We start from the raw sequence: 17821 nt of genomic DNA on the forward strand, positions 1-17821 counted from the left end.
CTTTATACAAGGTTTTAGGCTTGTTTCTTTTTTAAATGAAGAAGTATTTGTAGTCGTTCCAAGTCTTTTTGCGCGCGTAAACGTGGGCACGCTCTTTGTTCTTTTCCTTTGCTATTGAACATAGTAATCTCCGTCTGAAATACTGTAATTCATTTAGATATTAGACAACATGAGGATTAACCTGATATGGATAGGGGGCAGTATTTTCACGGCCGGATGAAAAAACGTACCCGATTTAAACTGGTTACTACTCTTTCCCAGAAACTAGAATATGCATATTAAATTTGTAAGTCGCTCTGGATAAGAGCGTCTGCTAAATGACGTAAATGTAAATTACTAGATTTGGATAGAAAACACTGAAGTTTTTAAAACTGTTTGAATGGTGTCTGTGAGTATAACAGAACTCATATGGCAGGCAAAAACCTGAGAAAAAGTTAACCAGGAAGTGTAGGATCTGAGAAATGTAGTTCTTTCTAGTCCCTTTCGAAACTACAGTATCTGTGCTGTTACGTTGCACTTTCTAAGGCTTCCATTGGCTGTCTAAAGCCTTCAGAAAGTGGATTGAGCCTTCTCCTGTCTCTGGGCAGAGTATAGGAGTTCAGTTACTGAGTGGTCTGCCTGAGGACAAAGCGATTGGATATGCGCGTTCCCGCGAGCACGCTGTTTTTTATTTTCCTCCTTGAATGAATACACTATTGTCCGGTTGGAATATTATCGCAATTTTACATTAGAAATATCATAAAAATTGATTTTAAACAGCGTTTGACATGCTTCTAAGTACGGTAATGGAACATTTTCACTTTTTGTGTCTCGAAATGCGCTCGCGCGTTACCCTTTGGATAGTGACCTGAACGCACGAATAAAACGGAGGTATTTGGACATAACTATGGATTATTTCGAACAAAAACAACATTTCTTGTGGAAGTAGCAGTCCTGGGAGTGCATTCTGACGAAGATCAGCAAAGGTAATACAATATTTCTTATACTAATTCTGAGTTTGTTGCCGTGATGGCGAGCTATGTACTCAGAATATTGAAAAATGTGCTTTCGCCGAAAAGCTATTTTAAAATCTGACACAGCGATTGCATAAAGGAGTTCTGTATCTATAATTCTTAACCTGTTATGGCTAGGGGGCAGTATTTTCACGGCCGGATAAAAAACGTACCCGATTTAATCAGATTATTAGTCCTGCCCAGAAACTAGAATATGCATATAATTATTAGCTTTGGATAGAAAACACTCCAAAGTTTCTAAAACTGTTTGAATGGTGTCTGTGAGTATAACAGAACTCATTTGGCAGGCCAAAACCTGAGAAGATTCTATACAGGAAGTACCCTGTCTGACCATTTCTTGCCCTTCTTGATTATCTCTATCCATTACAGAGGATCTCTGCTGTTACGTGACACTTCCTACGGCTCCCATGGGCTCTCAGAAGGCGGCAAAAAGCTGAATCGTGGCTTTGCAGGCTCTGGCTGAAAAAAAGTAGCGCGTTTGGATAGTGGCTGGTCACAGTACTGTGAGACTCAGGCTCGTGCACGAGGGGATCCCATGCTTTTATTTTCTCTCTCTTTGTACGTATACACGCTTTCCCGGTCGGAATATTATCGCTTTTTTACGAGAAAAATGGCATAAAAAATTATTTTAAATAGCGGTTGACATGCTTCGAAGTACGGTAATGGAATATTTAGATTTTTTTTGTCACGAAATGCGTCGTGCTCGTGACCCTTATTTACACTTCGGATAGTGTCTTGAATGCACAAACAAAACGGCGCTATTTGGATATAACAATGGATTATTTTGAACCAAACCAACATTTGTTATTGAAGTAGCAGTCCTGGGAGTGCATTCTGACGAAGAACATCAAAGGTAATCAAACTTTTCTAATAGTAAATCGGAGTTTGGTGAGTGCTAAACTTGGTGGGTGTCTAAATAGCTAGCCGTGATGGCTGGGCTATCTACTCAGAATATTGCAAAATGTGCTTTCACCGAGAAGCTATTTTAAAATCGGACACCTCGATTGCACAAAGGAGTTCTGTATCTATAATTCTTAAAATAATTGTTATGTTTTTTGTGAACGTTTATCGTGAGTAATTTAGTAAATTCACCGGAGGTTTGCGGGGGGTATGCTAGTTCTGAACGTCACATGCTAATGTAAAAAGCTGGTTTTTGATATAAATATGAACTTGATTGAACAAAACATGCATGTATTGTATAACATAATGTCCTAGGTGTGTCATCTGATGAAGATCATCAAAGGTTAGTGCTGCATTTAGCTGTGGTTTGGGTTTTTGTGACATTATATGCTAGCTTGAAAAATGGGTGTCTGATTATTTCTGGCTGGGTACTCTGCTGACATAATCTAATGTTTTGCTAGCGCTGTAAAGCCTTTTTGAAATCGGACAGTGTGGTTAGATAAAGGAGAGTCTTGTCTTTAAAATGCTGTGAAATAGTCATATGTTTGAAAAATGGAAGTTTTTGTATTTTTGAGGAATTTGTAATTCGCGCCACGCCTATCATTGGATATTGGAGCAGGTGTTCCGCTAGCGGAACGTCTAGATGTAAGAGGTTAAAATAATTGTTATGTATTTTGTCAACGTTTATGATGAGTATTTTTGTAAAGTCACCGGAAGTTTTGGGTGGGAATACATTTTCTGAACATCACGCGCCAATGTAAAAAGCTGTTTTTGGATACAAATATGAACTTGATTGAACAAAACATACATGTATTGTATAACATAATGTACTAGGAGTGTCATCTGATGAAGATCATCAAAGGTTAGTGCTTCATTTAGCTGTGTTTTGGGTTTTATTGACATATATGCTTGCTTGGAAAATGGCTGTGTGGTTATTTTGGTCTATGTATTCTCCTGACATAATCTAATGTTTTGCTTTCGCTGTAAAGCCTTTTTGAAATCGGACAACGTGGTTGGATTCAGGAGAGGTTTATCTTTCAAATGGTGTAAAATAGTCGTATGTTTGAAAAATTGAAATTATTGGATTTTTGAGGTTTTGTATTTTGCGCCATGCGATCCCATTGGCTGTTGGCTAGGGGTTCCGCTAGCGGAACGCCTTGATGTAAGAGGTTAAAAAAAACATTGTTTGACTCGTTTGGACGAACTTTGCTGGTAACTTTTTGGAATCCTTTGTATGCATGTTGAAGGAGTGGACTATTGAATTCAATGGCACCAACTAAACCGCGTTTTTGGGATATAAAGAAGGACTTTATCAAACAAAACAACCATTCATTGTGTAGCTGGGACCCCTGGGATTACAAACAGAGGAAGATCTTCAAAAGTAAGTGATTTATTTTAATCGCTATTTTGTGTCGCCTGTGCTGGTTTGAAAAGGATATTGTTGTGGGGCGCTGTCCTCAGACAATCGAATGCTATGCTTTCACCGTAAATCCTTTTTGAAATCTGACAACGCAGTTCGATTACCAAGATTCTAAGCTAAAGAATCATGTATGACACTTGTATTTTCATGAATGTGTAATATTACGATTTTGTATTTGGCGCGCTCCGATTTCACCGGATGTTGTCGAATTTGATCCCGCTAGCGGGTTCTCCGCTCTAAGAGGTTTTAAAAGAACTGCATGTTAACAGGCAATATTAACTAGGGAAATGGTGTCACTTCTCTTGCGTTCAGTGCTAGCAGAGTCAGGGTGTATGCAGCAGTTTGGGCCGCCCTTCTCTTGCGTTCAGTGCTAGCAGAGTCAGGGTGTATGCAGCAGTTTGGGCCGCCCTTCTCTTGCGTTCAGTGCTAGCAGAGTCAGGGTGTATGCAGCAGTTTGGGCCGCCCTTCTCTTGCGTTCAGTGCTAGCAGAGTCAGGGTGTATGCAGCAGTTTGGGCCGCCCTTCTCTTGCGTTCAGTGCTAGCAGAGTCAGGGTGTATGCAGCAGTTTGGGCCGCCCCTTCTCTTGCGTTCAGTGCTAGCAGAGTCAGGGTGTATGCAGCAGTTTGGGCCGCCCTTCTCTTGCGTTCAGTGCTAGCAGAGTCAGGGTGTATGCAGCAGTTTGGGCCGCCCTTCTCTTGCGTTCAGTGCTAGCAGAGTCAGGGTGTAGGCAGCAGTTTGGGCCGCATGGCTCGCTGTGAACTGTTGAAAGGCCATCTATTCCTAACAAAGACCGTAATTCATTTGGCAGAATTCTACAGAATTATTACATAACGTTGAAGGTTGTACAATGTAACAGCAATATTTAGACTTAGGTTGCCACCCGTTCGATAAAGTACGGAACGGTTCCTTATTTCACTGAAAGAATAAATGTTTTGTTTTCGAAATGATAGTTTCTGGATTTGACCATATTAATGACCAACGGCTCGTATTTCTGTGTGTTTATTATAATTAAGTCTATGATTTGATATTTGATAGAGCAGTCTGACTGAGCGGTGGTAGGCAGCAGCAGGCTTATAAGCATTCATTCAAACAGCACTTTACTGCGTTTGCCAGCAGCTCTTAGCAATGCTTGAAGCACAGCTCTGTTTATGACTTCAAGCCTATCAACTCCCGAGATTAGGCTGGCAATACTAAAGTGCCTATAAGAACATCCAATTGTCAAAGGTATATTAAATACAAATGGTATAGAGAGAAATAGTCGTTGCGTCATAATTGCTATAACTACAACCTAAAACTTCTTAACTGGGAATATTGAACCACCAGCTTTCACATATTCTGAGCAAGGAACTTAAATGTTAGCTGTTTTACATGGCACATATTGCACTTTTACTTTCTTCTCCAACACTATGTTTTTGCATTATTTAAACCAAATTGAACATGTTTAAATATTTATTTATGTATTAAGTTAAAATAAAAGTGTTCATTGTTAATTCAATATTGTTGTAATTGTCATTATCACACACACACAAATAAATAGGCCAATTAATCGGCATCGGAGTTTTTTGGTCCTCAAAAAATCGGTATCGGTGTTGAAAAATCATAATCGGTCGACCTCTATACTGTACCCTACCCTACACTACACTATCCTACCGTACCCCACCATACCCTACACTACCATACCCTACCGTACCCTACCCTACTGTACCCTTCACACTACTGTACCCTACCGTACCCTACCATACACTACCCTACCGTACCCTTCACACTACTCCACCCTACCCTACCGTACCCTTCACACTACTGTACCCTACACTACCGTAGCCTACTCTACTACACCCTACCCTACCATACCCTACTGTACCCTACCGTAGCCTACCATACCATACCCTACCCTTCACACTACTTTACCATACCCTACCGTAGCCTACCCTACCGTACCCTTCACACTACTGTACCCCGTACCCTACCCTACTGTACCCTTCACACTACTGTACCCTACCCACTACTGTACCCTACCCTACTGTACCCTACTAATCACCTAGTACAGACTACTGTTACAGTACCATACTAATGAAGCACACAATGCAACACATAATAGTGTTTAGTCTTAGAACACAATGCAGCTAGTCTGGTACAATGCTTTTAAGAGCTACCAACCAACATTCTGTTGTTACACCATATAGCCCTACCCTCACAGCACACAAGGTCCCGTCTCTGACAACGTGCTCTGCAGGGGTAACTGAGCAGGAGGGGATAATGCGTCTCCGTGGTAACTGAGCAGTAGGGGATAATGCGTCTCCGTGGTAACTGAGCAGTAGGGGATAATGCGTCTCCGTGGTAACTGAGCAGTAGGGGATAATGCGTCTCCGTGGTAACTGAGCAGGAGGGGATAATGCGTCTCCGTGGTAACTGAGCAGGAGGGGATAATGCGTCTCCGTGGTAACTGAGCAGTAGGGGATAATGTGTCTCAGTGGTAACTGAGCAGTAGGGGATAATGTGTCTCCGTGGTAACTGAGCAACAGTGGATAATGTATCTCAGTCAGACTTACAAATCTCTCCTGGTGTCCCATAGTCATATCCAGCCTCTGCTTCCTGAAGTGAAGGTAGTTCATGATGCCACTCAGGATGGTCACCGTCCTCTTCACCTCTGTGAAGGACAGACGGGGAGACAGGAAGGTTACCTAAGGGTGATGGGCCTGGATAGGAATTTAACATATCAGCTAACAACATGATATGAATTAGCAATCTGGTGCCTGACTGCAGAGTCGATGACATGGCACACAAGATTGGCGCTAGGCATGTGCATCTTTCCCTTTCAAGCCGATTCGATACATGGGCTCTCTAATACGATAAGTTTTAGTTTGAAACTATTCGGTTTGATTAAAGGAATGAATTGATACAATGCAGAAACATTAATTTCCCCATTGTAAATGAAAATCTGCTGCTGATGGAGGTCGTGAGCTAGCGTGTGACCCTGATTTGTGCTCCGTCACCCTCGACCCCCCTATCTGAGATATCTACTGCAGCCCTCATCCTCCACATACAGCACCCGTTCTGCCAGTCACATTCTGTTGAAGGTCCCCAAAGCACACACATCCCTGGGTCGCTCCTCTTTTCAGTTCGCTGCAGCTAGCGACTGGAACGAGCTGCAACAAACACTCAAACTGGACAGTTTTATCTCCATCTCTTCATTCAAAGACTAAATCATGGACACTCTTACTGACAGTTGTGGCTGCTTTGTGTGATGTATTGTTGTCTCTACCTTCTTGACCTCTGTGCTGTTGACTGCCCAATAATGTTTGTACCATGTGTTGTGCTGCTACCATGCTGTGTTGACATGTGTTGCTGCCTTGCTAGGTTGTCGTCTTAGGTCTCTCTTGTTGTGATGTGTTTTGTCCTATATTTATATTGTATTTTTAACCCATGTCTACACAACTGGCAGCTTCATTAAATAGTACCCGCAAAACACCAGTCTCAACGTCAACAGTGAAGAGGCGACTCTGGGATGCTGGTCTTCTAGGCAGAGTTCCTCTGTCGAGTGTCTGTGTTCTTTTGCCCATCTTAATTTTAATTTCTATTGGCCAGTCTGAGATATGGCTTTTTCTTTACAACTCTGCCTAGAAGGCCAGCATCCCGGAGTCGCCTCTTCACTGTTGACGTTGAGACTGGTGTTTTGCGGGTACTATTTAACGAAGCTGCCAGGTGAAGACTAGTGAGGTGTCTGTTTCTCAGACTAGACACTCTAATGTACTTGTCCTCTTGTTCAGTTGTGCACCGAGGCCTCCCACTCCTCTTTCTATTCTGGTTAGAGACAGTTTGCAGTGTTCTGTGAAGGGAGTAGTACACAGCGTTGTACGAGATCTTCAGTTTCTTGGCAATTTCTCGCATGGACTAGCCTTCATTTCTCAGAACAAGAATAGACTGATGAATTTCAGAAGAAAGTTCTTTGTTTCTGGCAATTTTGAGCCTGTAATCGAACCCACAAATGCTGATGCTCAAGATACTTAACTAGTCTAAAGAAGGACAGTTTTATTGCTTCTTTAATCAGGACAACAGTTTTCAGCTGTGCTAACATAATTTCGTAACTGCAAAAGGGTTTTCTAATGATCAATTAGCCTTTTAAAATCATAAACTTGGATTAGCTAACACAACGTGCCATTGGAACACAGGAGTGATGGTTGCTGATAATGGGCCTCTATAATTAATGGAATATCTATGTAGGCGTACAATCTGCCATTTCCAGCTACAATAGTCATTTACAACATTAACAATGTCTACACTGTATTTCTGATCAATTTGATGTTATTTTAATGGACAAAAGAAATGTGCTTTTCTTTCAAAAACAAGGACATTTCTAATTAACCCCAAACTTTTGAACGGTAGTGCATATTGTATTGATTAAAAGTAATGTGTGTTTAAAGATATACATATACATTTTATTTTATTTTTTAAATATCACATTTACATCAGTATTCAGACATTTTACTCAGTACTTTGTTGAAAGCACCTTTGGCAGCGATTACATCCTTGAGTCTTCTTGGGTATGACCCTACAAGCTTGGCACACCTGTATTTGGGGAGTTTCTCCCATTCTTCTCTGCAGATCCTCTCAAGTTCTGTCAGGTTGGATGTGGAGCGTTGCTGCACAGCTATTTTCAGGTCTCTCCAGAGATGTTAGATTGGGTTCAAGTCTGGGCTCTGGCTGGGCCACTCAAGGACATTCAGAGACTTGTCCCGAAGCCCATCCTGTGTTGTCGTGGCCGTGTGCTTCGGCTCGTTGTCCTGTTGGAAGGTGAACCTTCGCCCCAGTCTGAGGTCCTGAGCGCTCTGGAGCAGGTTTTCATCAAGGATCTCTCTGTACTTTGCTCCGTTCATCTTTCCCTCGATCCTGACTAGTCTCCAGTCCCTGCCGCTGAAAAACATCCCCACAGCATGATGCTGCCACCACCATGCTTCACCGTAGGGATGGTGGCAGGTTTCCTCCAGACGAGATGCTTGGCATTCAGGCAAAAATGTTCAATCTTGGTTTTATCAGACCAGAGAATCTTGTTTCTCATGGTCTGAGAGTCTTTAGGTGCCTTTTGGCAAACTCCAAGTGGGCAATCATGTGCTTTTTACTGAGGAGTGGCTTTTGTCTTGCCACTCTACCATAAAGGTCTGATTGGTGGAGAGCTGCAGAGATGGTTGTCTTTCTGGAAGGTTCTCCCATCTCCACAGAGGAACTCTGGAGCTCTGTCAGTGACCATCAGGTTCTTGTTCACCTCCCTGACCAAGGCCCTTCTCCCCTGATTGCTCAGTTTGGCCGCGCAGCCCGTTCCAGGAAGAGTCATCTTCCATTTAAGAAGTTCCTGTCTCGGAGCTCTATGGACAATTCCTTCGACCCCATGGCTTGCTTTTTGCTCTGACATGCACTGCCACTGTAGGAAGAGTCTTGGTGGTTCCGAACACCTTCCATTTAAGAATGGAGGCCACTGTGTTCTTGGGGACCTTCAATTCTGCAGACATTTTTTGGTACCCTTCCCCAGATCTGTGCCTCGACACAATCCTGTCTCGGAGCTCTACGGACAATTCCTTCAACCTCATGGCTTGGTTTTTGCTCTGACATGCACTGTCAACTGTGGGACCTTATATAGACAGGTGTGTGCCTTTCCAAATCAGGTCCAATCAATTGAATTTACCACAGGTGGACTCAAATCAAGTTGCAGAAACACCTCAAGGATGATCAATAGAAACAGGATGCACCTGAGCTCAATTTAACTAGGCAAGTCAGTTAAGAACAAACAATTATTTACAATGACGTCCTACCAAAAGGCAAAAGGCCTCCTGCGGGGACGGGGGCATGAGATTTAAAAAAAACTAAAACAATATAAATAAAGGACAAAACACACATCACAATGAGACAACACAACATAGAGACCTAAGACAACAACATAGCAAGGCAGCAACACATGACAACACAGCATGGTAGCATCACAACATAACAACAACATGGTAGCAGCACAAAAAAAGGTACAAACATTATTGTTCACAGACAACAGCACAAAGGGCAAGAAGGTAGAGACAACAATACATCACACAAAGCAGCCACAACTGTCAGTAAGAGTGTCCATGATTGAGTCTTTGAATGAAGAGGTGGAGATAAAACTGTCCAGTTTGAGTGTTTGTTGCAGCTCGTTTCAGTCGCTAGCTGCAGAGAACTGAGATAGGGGAGTGAACGTGTTGTGATAAGGGGGCTTTAACAGATAATCTGTGATAGGGGAGTGAACGGGTGTTGTATGTGGAGGATGAGGGCTGCAGTAGATATCTCAGATAGGGGGGGGAGTGAACGGGTGCTGTATGTGGAGGATGAGGGCTGCAGTAGATATCTCAGATAGGGGAGAGTGAGGCCTAAGAGGGTTTTATAAGCATCAACCAGTGGGTCTTGCGACCAGTTTACAGAGGATTATAGAGTGCAGTGATGTGTCCTATAAGGAGCATTGGTGGCAAATCTGATGGTCGAATGGTAAAGAAAATCTAGCCGCTTGAGATCACCCTTCCCTGCCGATCTATAAATGATGTCTCTGTAATCTAGCATGGGTAGGATGGTCATCTGAATCAGGGTTAGTTTGGCAGCTGGGGTGAAAGAGGAGCGATTTCGATAGAGGAAACCAAGTCTAGATTTAGCCTTAGCCTGCAGCTTTGATATGTGCTGAGAGAAGGACAGTGTACCGTCTAGCCATACTCCCAAGTACTTGTATGAGGTGACTACCTCCAGCTCTAAACCCTCAGAGGTAGTAATCACACCTGTGGGGAGAGGGGCATTCTTCTTACCAAACCACATAACCTTGTTCTGAACACCTCCAAAAACAAAGGTCAAGGGTAGAGAAAGCTTGTTGGACACTAAGAAATATTTGTTGTAGAGCATTTAGCACAAAATCCGGGGAGGGGTCAGCTGAGTAGAAGACGATCATCTGCATATAAATGGATGAGAGAGTTTCCTACTGCCTGAGCTGTTGTTGTTGATGTAAATTGAGAAGAGCGTGGGGCCTAGGATGGAGCCTTGGGGTACTCCCTTGGTGACAGGCAGGGCTGAGACAGCAGATTTTATATATATATATATATATATATATATATGAATGTAGTTTACCTATAGCCAGATGAGTGTAGTTTACCTATAGCCAGATGAGTGTAGTTTACCTATAGCCAGATGAGTGTAGTTTACCTATAGCCAGATGAGTGTAGTTTACCTATAGCCAGATGAGTGTAGTTTACCTATAGCCAGATGAATGTAGTTTACCTATAGCCAGATGAGTGTAGTTTACCTATAGCCAGATGAGTGTAGTTTACCTATAGCCAGATGAGTGTAGTTTACCTATAGCCAGATGAATGTAGTTTACCTATAGCCAGATGAATGTAGTTTACCTATAGCCAGATGAATGTAGTTTACCTATAGCCAGATGAGTGTAGTTTACCTATAGCCAGATGAATGTAGTTTACCTATAGCCAGATGAATGCAGTTTACCTATAGCCAGATGAATGCAGTTTACCTATAGCCAGATGAATGTAGTTTACCTATAGCCAGATGAATGTAGTTTACCTATAGCCAGATGAATGCAGTTTACCTATAGCCAGATGAATGTAGTTTACCTATAGCCAGATGAGTGTAGTTTACCTATAGCCAGATGAATGTAGTTTACCTATAGCCAGATGAGTGTAGTTTACCTATAGCCAGATGAGTGTAGTTTACCTATAGCCAGATGAGTGTAGTTTACCTATAGCCAGATGAATGTAGTTTACCTATAGCCAGATGAATGTAGTTTACCTATAGCCAGATGAGTGTAGTTTACCTATAGCCAGATGAATGTAGTTTACCTATAGCCAGATGAATGTAGTTTACCTATAGCCAGATGAGTGTAGTTTACCTATAGCCAGATGAGTGTAGTTTACCTATAGCCAGATGAGTGTAGTTTACCTATAGCCAGATGAATGTAGTTTACCTATAGCCAGATGAATGTAGTTTACCTATAGCCAGATGAATGCAGTTTACCTATAGCCAGATGAATGTAGTTTACCTATAGCCAGATGAATGTAGTTTACCTATAGCCAGATGAATGTAGTTTACCTATAGCCAGATGAATGTAGTTTACCTATAGCCAGATGAATGTAGTGTACCTATAGCCAGATGAGTTGTGCTTAGGCTACTTTTAATCAGGTAAAACACCATTTTCAACAGCGCATTTGATACAGAAATAACCTGAGCAAATTACTTTGGTTGCCACTCAACTAATAAAGCCTAATCTTGCACAAGCCATTTCACCAACATTTGAATGTTGAAGGTGACCTGCAGATGTGCCAGATCAGGAAAAGGCCTACCTCTCATTGGTCAGCGGGCGAAGCTGCGCACAGTTTGACTAGACTACTGATATTGCCTGGTGTTGTTCGGCATGCAAAATGACTTGTAGATCAATGACTGTCAATATAATTACATGCTTAGTTCAACACTGAAGGAGAGGACGCAGAGGTATTTTCTGGAAGGTAGAAAGAAAGCATTTTAGTGAACCGGCGATCCGTAACCTTGCATGCTACATTTGGATCGTTTGGGGTTCCACGCTCATATCTGAAACATTTGAACCTGGGACCGATGCATATTAGTGAATCGTTACGTCCCTAATTGATGCAATTCAATGTAGTTGGGCAGGAACTTGACTAAGATGGACGTTCAGTTTCCGACAGCAGCCAGGTGACATCCTCAATGTGAGACAAATATCTGCTAGGTCATATGGTGAAAATAACCCTTCCACTGCAACATCTTGGCACCAGTCAGCTAAGGAAGACAGAAATAGTGTAGATGTCATCCTCTTTCAGACAGCTCATACTCACTGGGAGCCAGCAGGTCGTTCAGTGAGAAGTCATACACGTAGCACATCCGCAGGAACTGACGCCTGGAACAGAAGAGACACACAGCATGAAAAACACCGACTCCACACTGTTAAAACAGTATAGTTGATTCACACTGTGACAATAATTTCTAATAATTTCTAAGAAACAAGGTTCATGAAATCAATTACTTGCTTGTAACAGATGACATTCATATTCTGACTATCTCTGAAACTCACTTAGATAACACCTTTGATGATTCAGTTGTAGCAATATAGAGTGGTGACTGACTTTCATCAAGCTGCCCACTAAAGAAAAACCTTCAAACTGTAACCAGTCAACCTACCAGGGTAGTTACAAACAGCACAGGAATTAAATCCACATGTACAGTGAGGGGAAAAAGTATTTGATCCCCTGCTGATTTTGTACGCTTGCCCACTGACAAAGAAATGATCAGTCTATAATTTTAATGGTAGGTTTATTTGAACAGTGAGAGACAGAATAACAAAAAAAACCAGAAAAACACATTTCTAAAATGTTATCAATTGATTTGCATTTTAATGAGGGAAATAAGTATTTGACCCCTCTGCAAAACATTATTTACCGTAATTTCCGGACTATAAGCCGCAACTTTTTCCCCAGGCTTTGAACCTCGCGGCTTAAACAATGACGCGGCTAATATATGGATTTTTCCCGCATTCAATTTTTTTTTAATTTTTTTTTTAAAAAACACATTCTGTGACGTGCTCAGTTTTTGGGCGGCATGAAGCTTTCATTAGACCAATGAAATTGCCGAACGGGTTAAGGTCAAACAACTTTTTGGTTTACTGTTTAGAATAAATCGAGCGCTCTCAAACTTCCCATCATTCTGATTACGGTAGTTATTTTGTCACCCTCATCATGGCAAAGACACGGAGAAATGCATATGATGCAGCTTTCAAGTTGAAGGCGATTGATCTGGCTGTTGGAAAAGGAAATAGAGCTGCTGCACGGGAGCTTGGTCTTAATGAGTCGATGACAAGCCGTGTTTCGTTAAAGCCTGTGTAAAGTTCAGTTGTTTCAATGTACCGGTAGACACCTGCGGCTTATAGACATGTGCGGCTTATTTATGTTCAAAAAAAAAAATTAAACATTAAATTCAGTGGGTGCGGCTTATATTCAGGTGTGCTCAATAGTCCGGGAATTACGGTAGTACTTGGTGGCAAAACCCTTGTTGGCAATCACAGAGGTCATATTAGTGGGTCGCCAAAACCGTTCGGATGCTACAGACGTTTGTGAGAAGACCGATTTTAGGGATGTCTCATGGTCTGACAAACACCAGTCTAGTTCTGCCACCTTTCACCGAAGACGCGGAAGGAAACACATCTCTAGCTTAAAATAGACAATTTAAAAATTCCCATCAAAATCTATGTTAAATCGATTTCTTCAGGGTGCGGATTTTTTAGTCTAAGGGTTAATGATATTTTCATTGGCAAGGTTAGCAGACTTTGGCATAACTTGCCAGCAACACATGCAAAACCTACACATCCAAGTATAACTGACGAAATTATGAAAGGCAAGCGTTGTAAATTTAGTGTGGAAGAGGGGGGTAAACAATTCTAGCAACAATGACAACTTGGATGGAAAATTACTGCAGACGATATTGCCACTCCTATTTGCTCTCTCTTCAATCTAAGCTTACAAAGAAAGTGTGTACCATGAGGCCTGGAGGGAAGCAAGTCATTCTTCCACTCAAGAATAGTTAAGCACCCTTTACTAGCTCAAATAGCAGACCAATCAGAATGTTACTAACCCTTAGTAAACTTTGTGTTTGACCAGATACAATGCTATTTTACAGTAAACAAATTGACAGACTTTCAGCACACTCATAGAGATGGGCATTCAACATGCATGGCACTTACACAAATGACTGATGATTGGCTGAGAGAAATTTATGATAAAACGATTGTGGGGGCTGTCTTGTTAGACTTCAGTGTGGCTTTTGACCGATGACAGTCTGCTGCTGGAAAAATGTACATGTTTTGGCTTTGCACCCCCTGCTATAATGGCTTTGCACCCCCTGCTATAATGTGGATAAAGAGTTCTGTCTTACAGAACACAGAGGGTGTTCTTTAATGGAAGCCTCTCCAACATAATCCAGGTAGAATCAGGAATTCCCCAGGGCAGCTGTCTAGGCCCCTTACTTTTTTCAATATTTACTAATGACATGCAACTGGCTTTGAGTAAAGCCAGAGTGTCTATGTATGCGGATGAATCAACACTATACAGGTCAGGAACTACAGCGAGTGAAATCACGCAACACTTAAAGAGATGCAGTCAGTTTCAGAATGGGTGGCAATAAATAAGTTAGTACTAAATATTTCAAACACTAAAAGCATTGTATTTGGGACAAATCATTCACTAAACCTCAACTAAATCTTGTAATGAACAATGTGGAAATTGAGGAGACTAAACTGCTTGGAGTAACCCTGGATTGTAAACTGTTACGGTAAAAACATATTGATGCAAGTATCTAAGATGTAGCTAAGATGGGGAGAAGTCTGTCCATAATAAAGTGCTGCTCTGCCTTCTTAACAACACTATCAACAAGGCAGGTCCTACAGGCCCTAGTTTTGTCACACCTGGACTACAATTCAGTCGTGTGGTCAGGTGCCACAAAGAGGGACTTGGGAAATTGCAGTTGTCTCAGAACAGGGCAGCACAGCTGGCCCTTAAATGTACACGTAGAGCTAACATTAATATGCATGTCAATCTCTCACTGCTCAAAGTGGAGGAGAGATTGACTTCATCACTACTTGTTTTTGTAAGACTATGAGAGGCGCGCAGTACTACTCCACATCAATTTTCTATTCTATTTAAGTAGACAAGTCAATTAAGATCAAATTCTTATTTACAATGACGGCCTTCCCCCGGCCAAACCCTAACGACGCTGCGCCAATTGTGCCCCGCCTTATAGGACTCCCAATCGTGGCCGATTGTGATACAGCCTGGAATCGAACCAGGGTCTGTAGTGACGCCTCTAGCACTGAGATGCAGTGCCTTAGACCGCTGAGCCACTCGGGAGCCCTAAAACTCATGCAAGAAGTAAAATATGGAGAAGAATAATACAAATACACCTTATGGAACAGCAAGGACTGTGAAGTCACACTCACAGGCACACAACAAACGCCCTACACACCTGGATAGTGTGTTGTAGTAGACTAGTGGCCTGAGGACTTAATTTACTGTGAAATCTGTTGGAAAATGTATTTTAATGTTTAAAAATGTTACTATAATGTATATTATACTGCCTTAATTTTTGCTGGACCCCAGGAAGAGTAGCTTCTGCCTTAGCAGCAGCTAGTGGGGATCCATAATAAATACAAATACAACTCCATGACCCCGAGCCATCCACCAGGGATCCATAATAAATACAACTCCATGACCCCGAGCCATCCACCAGGGATCCATAATAAATACAACTCCATGACCCCGAGCCATCCACCAGGGATCCATAATAAATACAACTCCATGACCCCGAGCCATCCACCAGGGATCCATAATAAATACAACTCCATGACCCCGAGCCATCCACCAGGGATCCATAATAAATACAACTCCGTGACCCCGAGCCATCCACCAGGGATCCATAATAAATACAACTCCGTGACCCCGAGCCATCCACCAGGGATCCATAATAAATACAACTCCGTGACCCCGAGCCATCCACCAGGGATCCATAATAAATACAACTCCATGACCCCGAGCCATCCACCAGGGATCCATAATAAATACAACTTCATGACCCCGAGCCATCCACCAGGGATCCATAATAAATACAACTCCATGACCCCGAGCCATCCACCAGGGATCCATAATAAATACAACTCCATGACCCCGAGCCATCCACCAGGGATCCATAATAAATACAACTCCATGACCCCGAGCCGTCCACCAGGGATCCATAATAAATACAACTCCGTGACCCCGAGCCATCCACCAGGGATCCATAATAAATACAACTCCGTGACCCCGAGCCATCCACCAGGGATCCATAATAAATACAACTCCGTGACCCCGAGCCATCCACCAGGGATCCATAATAAATACAACTCCGTGACCCCGAGCCATCCACCAGGGATCCATAATAAATACAACTCCATGACCCCGAGCCATCCACCAGGGATCCATAATAAATACAACTTCATGACCCCGAGCCATCCACCAGGGATCCATAATAAATACAACTCCATGACCCCGAGCCATCCACCAGGGATCCATAATAAATACAACTCCATGACCCCGAGCCATCCACCAGGGATCCATAATAAATACAACTCCATGACCCCGAGCCGTCCACCAGGGATCCATAATAAATACAACTCCATGACCCCGAGCCATCCACCAGGGATCCATAATAAATACAACTCCGTGACCCCGAGCCATCCACCAGGGATCCATAATAAATACAAAATAACTGACTCCACACTGTTAGAACCTTATGACAGATTCACACTTAAATCAGTGTGGAATGAGTTTCACAGATCAGTAACGAGCAATCTCAGGTCACGAGCAATCTCAGGTCACGAGCAATCTCAGGTCACGAGCAATCTCAGGTAGACGACGCCAATTGGCATCCTCAGGTAGACAACAACTCACATCCTCAGGTAGACACTCATGACAGCAGTGGGCCACTCATGGAGCTGAGGGTGCTGGATGTTCTCAGAGAATGGGACCTGTAGGGAAACACATCAGATAGAAATAACAGGGTTCAGATTCATCAGATACATACAGTGCCTTTAGAAAGTATTCACAGGCCTTTTCCACATTTGTGATACGGCCTGAATTTAAAATTGATTATATTTAGATTGTGTCCCTGGCCTATACACAATACCCGAAAATATGAAAGTGGACCTACGTTTTTAGAAATTGTTACAAATCAATAAAAAATGAAAAGCTGAAATGTCTTCAAGTCACACAATAAGTTGCATGAACTCACTTTGTGCAAAAATGTTGTTTTTTTTGAATGACTACTTCATCTCTGTATCCCACACATAGAATTATCTGTAAGTTCCCTCAGTCAAGCACTGAATTTCAAACAGATTCAACCACAAAGACCAGGGAGGTTCTCCAATGCCTTTCAAATAATGGGTCACCATAAGACCAATGGGGACTTTAAAAGAGTTAAGAGTTGAATTGCTGTGATAGGAGAAAACAGAGGATGGATCAACAACATTGTAGTTACTCCACAATACTAACCTAAATGACAGCGTGAAAAGAAGGAAGCCTGTACAGAATAAAAATATTCAAAAACATGCATCCTGTTTGCAATAAGGCGCTAAAGTAAAACCTGCTAAAAATGTGCCAAAGAAATGTACTTTATGTCCTGATTACAAAGCAGTATATTTGGGGCAAATCCAACACATTACTGAGTACCACTTCATATTTTCAAGCATGGTGGTGGCTGCATCATGTTATGGGTATGCTTGTCATTGGCAAGGACTAGGGAGCTTTTGTTTTGTATAAAAAGAAACATAAATAGCTAAGCACAGGCAAAATCCTAGAGGAAAACCTGGTTTGGTCTGCTTTCCAACACTCACTGGGAGACAAATTCACCTTTCAGCAGGACAACAACCTAAAACACAAGGCCAAAT

At 42.2% G+C, this 17821-nt stretch overlaps 1 protein-coding gene across 1 annotated transcript in view; it reads right to left on the minus strand.

Moving 5' to 3' along the window:
* The window catches only part of nuf2 (UF2 component of NDC80 kinetochore complex), a 37254-nt gene that overhangs the window by 14237 nt on the left and 5196 nt on the right, over window positions 1–17821 (minus strand). Inside the window, exons 4-6 of the mRNA XM_045692005.1 lie at window positions 16827–16903; window positions 12192–12253; window positions 5883–5980 (exon numbers count right to left, since the gene is read on the minus strand). Coding sequence (XP_045547961.1) covers window positions 5883–5980; window positions 12192–12253; window positions 16827–16903 — 237 coding nt within the window. The remainder of the gene's footprint in view (window positions 1–5882; window positions 5981–12191; window positions 12254–16826; window positions 16904–17821) is intronic.

The sequence above is a fragment of the Salmo salar genome, chromosome ssa12 (genome assembly GCF_905237065.1).
Source record: "Salmo salar chromosome ssa12, Ssal_v3.1, whole genome shotgun sequence".
NCBI classification, from domain to species: Eukaryota; Metazoa; Chordata; class Actinopteri; order Salmoniformes; family Salmonidae; genus Salmo; species Salmo salar.